Source organism: Aptenodytes forsteri, unplaced genomic scaffold, assembly GCF_000699145.1.
Source record: "Aptenodytes forsteri isolate BGI_AS27 unplaced genomic scaffold, ASM69914v1 Scaffold15, whole genome shotgun sequence".
Lineage (NCBI taxonomy): Eukaryota > Metazoa > Chordata > Aves > Sphenisciformes > Spheniscidae > Aptenodytes > Aptenodytes forsteri.
In genome coordinates this window covers 21,006,134-21,011,540 of record NW_008795129.1, presented here as the reverse complement: position 1 = coordinate 21,011,540, position 5,407 = coordinate 21,006,134, and the positions used below count along the sequence as shown (strand labels likewise).

The following is a 5,407-nucleotide window of genomic DNA, read 5'->3' as shown; positions in this document are numbered from 1 at the left end:
AGCATGACGTCACATGGTATGGAATATCCCTTTGGCCAGTTTGGGTCAGCTGTCCTGGCTGTGCCCCATCCCAGCTTCTCACTGGCCAGGCATAAGAGGCTGAAAAGTCCTTGACTAGGGTAAGCACTACTTAGCGACAACTAAAACATCAGTGTGTTATCAACATTATTCTCATCCTAAATCCAAAACACAGCACTGTACCAGCTACTAGGAAGAAAATTAACTCTATCCCAGCCGAAACCAGGACAGCATCTAAGGGAGGTTCCTTGCCTTAGTCATAAAAGATCTCACCTGTCGTTTAAATATTCTCTGTAGCAATCCTTTCTTGGGTGGCTCTGGGGGGTAGCTTTTGTTTAGGTCTGGTGAAATAGTACCATTTGGTCCAAATACATTCAGTTCTTTGAAACACTCTGTTTCTATCATCTAGTGGAATACAATAAGAAAGAAAAAAAGAAATTACACATCTGCATTAAATACATTCCAAGTAGTGCTAGGTTATTCAAAGTCAGGATCAGGAACAGCAGCTTGAGCAATACGTTAGGAGAGTTAAGAGTTGGATTCCTGCTGGTGGCTATAGAAGGTAAATAGGATGTATGAAAAAGAGAGGCTGAGTCTGCTCTGCATGTTTGCACATCAGTCTTATTAGAAGTTGCCCCACAAAGCTTTCTGTTCTTTTCTTTAGCACTGTGGAGAATATTGGGTAAAGACAGGCATACTCACAAAATCCCAGTTATTAACACCCCTCTGCCCAAGTGAATCTGCTGTTTGATCCGGAGTTGGATTATGAAATCCACTGTTGGCTGTGTTTTGATATCAAACAGAAACAAAGACCCAGATCTGGAAACCCTGGAGCAGTTCAAGGTCCAGAGTCAACTTTTGTAGCTGGGACCCGCTGCAGGTACAAGACAATGGGTGAGATGAGGATCTCCAGCGGAGGAGCCTCCCATTAGGACTTCCAGCCATCCCACGGAAGTTCCTCAGAGCTGTTGTCGAAACACCTCTGTAGAAATCCAGGAGAAGGAAGTGCAGTAGGATCCTTGCCAATTTCCACAAACAGGCAGAGCCAACAGATACAGTCACCTGAACCCGACATCTGTGGTACATTATAGGTCTTGAAAGAGGCCATTTGTAACTTATGAAAGCATTACAGTCTGGCAAGTTATCCAGTAGCTATATATTACTGGAAATATACAGCTCCTCTTAAACCACCTGTGTTAGGGGTTTTATTGGAGTAATTTTACTGTGAGACATCCTTACCTCATTTTGCCATGGAATAGACACTGATCCTGTGGAAAACTTGGAATAGAAATCATCATCTGTTTGGTCCAGGTTGACTCCTTTCACTGTGGAGAATTGCTCAATGTCTAACACATCCTTGCAGTATACTGCTCTGGGCTATCTCAGCAGAAAAAAAAAGAAAAACAGCAAGAGAAAAAATACTTCTGAGTCTGACCATGTGCTTTCATTCACAGATTCAGTCAAGTGAGAATGCCTAACAACAAGTGACTATCTGCATCCTGCTTCTCTAGACTTGCTCTGCCCGCATGTTTATCATCAAAGGCTGACTTCACTTTAAGCATGTTAAGCTTCCCACTTTGAAGTCCTTAAAGCATCAGCCAAAGTGGGTTTTAGTCATCCATGTAACGTATGGCTAAGAGGTGAGGGGGAAAGGACAGAAAGAGCAAGAAAACAAAAATCAAATCCTGCAGTAGGCTCTTCTTTTAGAGAGGGCACAACAGAAAATCAGAAAGTTTACGAGTGACACACTGCAGACAGCCCTGAAAAAGGACCTCAAGTAGAAGTGTCCTTCTGCTCAGATAGCTGTGGAGTTTGCAGCTTAAAAGTTTAAAGGAATGTATACTAACTGCTAAAGAAAACAGAAGAGGTTTGGCATTTTTCCATTGTTTTTATTAATAGCTCAGTTGCTGGAAGCTGTCCAGCATCACCTCTATTAACTCTTTTAACTTGGCTGCCTTTCTTCAAACAAATAGTCAAATAGCTTTGCCTTTTTAAACTGCTTAATTTTCTGGGATGACAGAGACAGAACTCTTTGCAGTGACGCTGCTTTTAGCTCATATTCCAGCAGTCAGCCACAGAAAGCAGAAATAGTCATCACTGGCTACCTGTCATAGTTAGCGTGGTCATCTGCATGCCTAGAGGTAGTGTGGTCATCTGATGTGCCCATCAACAACACAGTTACCCTTCGATGCACAGGGATAATTGAGGGGTGGCTTGTGGGACTAGCCTGACCTGCTGAACTCAAGCACGTGTTGAATCCTACTGTCTACACGTGGTACCATGACTGCACAGCCCAGGGGTCCAACCATGCAGCATTTTATCTAAATCTGAGCACTGTGACCAAACAAATCAAGCTGATTCCTGACGGAAGCCCTAGTTGCTGGAGACTGCATCCCTCTGCATTCCTGATGGCTGCAATCCACAACATTTTTGTGGAGACAGAGTAGTCTAGAAGAGGATGGAGAGACATGGGTTGGATTACAACCTCTGCCATTGGCTATATAGCTTTGGGTGATTCAGCTGACTTCAGTAAAGACTTGGAAATCTATGCATGAAGTGCAAAATAAATTAAATTAGGGGCAGCTCTTGAGTTCCCAATAAATAGCCATAAAAAATTATGTGCCTCTGCTTTAGCAAATATGTCTATAAGAGGTGCCTTCTAGGCCTTACATGCCACAGTTAAGCTTTTAATACACTCTGGTGGATCCCAGATTTGAGCCCAGAATTTTCTAATTTTCTACATCAGAAAGAAATAGTAGCTTGTCTCCTATTTCTTCCCACTAAAGCAGGTTGTAACACCATGGGCTAATTGGCAGGAATAACTAGGCCGCATAGTAAAATGTAAAGCAAAACCAGAGCAGCTAAAGTAAACTTTTGTAGCGTTCAAACCACTTTGGTTTGGTTGAGTTTGCAGCAATGTGAATGAGAGCTGCCAAGATGTTACTTTCCTTAATACGTTAAAATGGCAGTGTTTACTTAGAACCATATGGGAACTTTAAGGATAGAGGGTCTAGCCAGAAAGAGAGCCCTGCAGGAGGAAAATAATCAGATAACTCTGTGCACTGGCGTGGAGACCGATACCACAAAAGGGTGGAAAAAGTTTTGTTCTTGCCAGTGCAACAAAGATTTTCAGTGTGTGCAAGACTGGTGTGTAATCCTGAGTAAGGACTCAGTGCTGGGTTCCGCACCCCATGAACACTAACAGGTTCAAAATGCTCTCTCAGGTCCAGGTCACCTCCTCTGCTTGAGGTGAGACTTGATATCTGAACCTGTTTCAGACTCTGTGTAACAAATGCCTGTTTTCATGATGATCCAGTCCATTCCTCAGTTCCGTAGAGCTTTGGACTTTGTAATTCTGCTTTCACCTCAGTATATATATCTATATATCTGTATGCATACATGTGGCTTTCATCGCTGATTGTTCCAAGCACCACCTGGTCCTGAGCATACTTATTCTCACACTACTACAGTGGATAAGGGAATACAAAGGTTCCCAGTTTGAAGTTTGGGAACTGAGGCACGAACAGATCAAGTGGTGCCTCCAGCGTCACACAGGAAGACTGTGGTAAAGTGAGTGGGAATGAATCAAGTCCCAGGTTACCACCTATGTGGAGGCCCACCCACCCTGCATGCACATGTCTACAGAGCAGCTCTCCTCTTCCTCCCAGCCTCCCCACTCCAGCCCTACCACTTAGCACATCTTCCTAGGGCAGCTACCCATGCAGAGAGTGATGACAGCTCTAAGAGAGAGAAGTTATTTTAGAAACAAATCTCTTGAAAGAGGCCACTGGGGGTTCTTCCTATCGTACTTACATCAGGGACAAAGGGAGGATCCAGCATTCCTGCTTCTAACCGCTTGAAATTCATACTCTTGAAAAAGGGGTGCCTCTTCACTTCTGTTGCACCTTCCCCTTGACATCCTAGCCGCTGCTTCACGTCTTTGGTGAGGAGCTGAAACATGCCAAGAGGAATGGTAAGGATGTCAGAAAAGCAAGAGCTCCACAAAGATATTTTTAGCTCCAGTTGGTTTTGAATGTGCCCAGAAGGAAGTACAGAGGGGAATTGTAATTGCCAAAGTTAAATGGATTAGGACTGCGCTGTTCTACACGCTGGTGAAACCCTTTGAAAATTACCTGCTGTAAAGTGTTTACAGTCAAAATATAGGCTGTTGCTTCTGCTTACTTTCAGTGAACACTTTCAAGAAGAGGTCTGACATACCCTAATCACATATATAGATGCATATTCATAAGTCCCACGTGCTTTTTCTCAGTTCTTTTTTTTTCTTGTTACTCTCGTAAGAATAATTTTCCCATGTTGCTTAGGCTGAATGACTTTACTATGAAATTGTATTTCCCTCTACCCATTGTAGTATATTCCAGTACATCACATGACACATTGAACAACCCTTTGTGCTCATGGGCTTATCTCTGCTGAACTCAAGGGGAGTTTTGTCCACAGAGCCAGTATTGGTAACCATCCTCAGTTCAGCCTTGGTTTTTTTTCAGAGAAGGGCAATGCACCACCTCTACCTGCTACAGCAAGTCCTGCCTGTTTCCTGGGTACCTGTAATGGAGCAATGGACGCTAACTGAACTCAGCATCCTTGGTCTATTAGATAAGCAGGTCCATGAACACAAACACAGGGGTTGTAGGTCCTGGAAGACCTTGTATGGATGGACTAATTGATCTGCAAGAGAACAGTTCAATGGAAGAACAATTCTGGCACAGGCTAGTTGGTGGATGAGGAGACAGAACATGTAGCCAAATCTTCACCAAAATGCCTCTTCTTTTAAATCATATATGTAGAATCAAGTAGGCTAAATCAATGTCGTAAGAGATCACATCTAAACACTTGAAGAGAGGCAGAGCTCAGCATGCAAATGACTGGTGCAGAAAGACCATCACTTGGGACAGGGACCTTTCTAAATGTACCACTGACTTCAGGCAATCTGCTGAAAAGTGAAGGTTCACAAATTTGGTTCCTTTTTGTCCTTCCATTCATCTTTGAGGAAGCCTGTGTGATGCTCTCCTAGATAGAGGAGAGAAAATATAACTCTGGACTCACCATAATCTGCCCAGAGATTTCAACTGCCTATTAAAGAGATGCATAACATGTGCCTTAGCACAACAGAAAAATAAACATGGGTTGAAAACAGTCAAGGCTAGCTTTGTGGAGTCTCCACTCTGGGGGAAAAGACTACATACTTACACTGCAACATCATGGAGGAAATAAGAACCCCAGCCATTTTCCACAGGAAGGGTATGCCTCCTGGAGCCGGGCATGCAGCCAGGCAGACACCCCCACCGCTCAGCACTTTTGGTACCCTGATTTCTAAACGGCTGCTGAAGGAAGGGGCTGAGCCAGCCTGCACTGACACCAAGGCTGTGCG

At 43.7% G+C, this 5,407-nt stretch overlaps 1 protein-coding gene across 1 annotated transcript in view; it reads right to left on the bottom strand.

The window, feature by feature from the left end:
• Positions 1-5,407, bottom strand: part of GRK5 (G protein-coupled receptor kinase 5) — a gene marked incomplete at its 5' end in the record, with an annotated part of 98,347 nt that overhangs the window by 1,012 nt on the left and 91,928 nt on the right. The window contains 3 exons of the mRNA XM_009277915.2: positions 292-423; positions 1,258-1,395; positions 3,832-3,969. Coding sequence (XP_009276190.1) covers positions 292-423; positions 1,258-1,395; positions 3,832-3,969 — 408 coding nt within the window. The remainder of the gene's footprint in view (positions 1-291; positions 424-1,257; positions 1,396-3,831; positions 3,970-5,407) is intronic.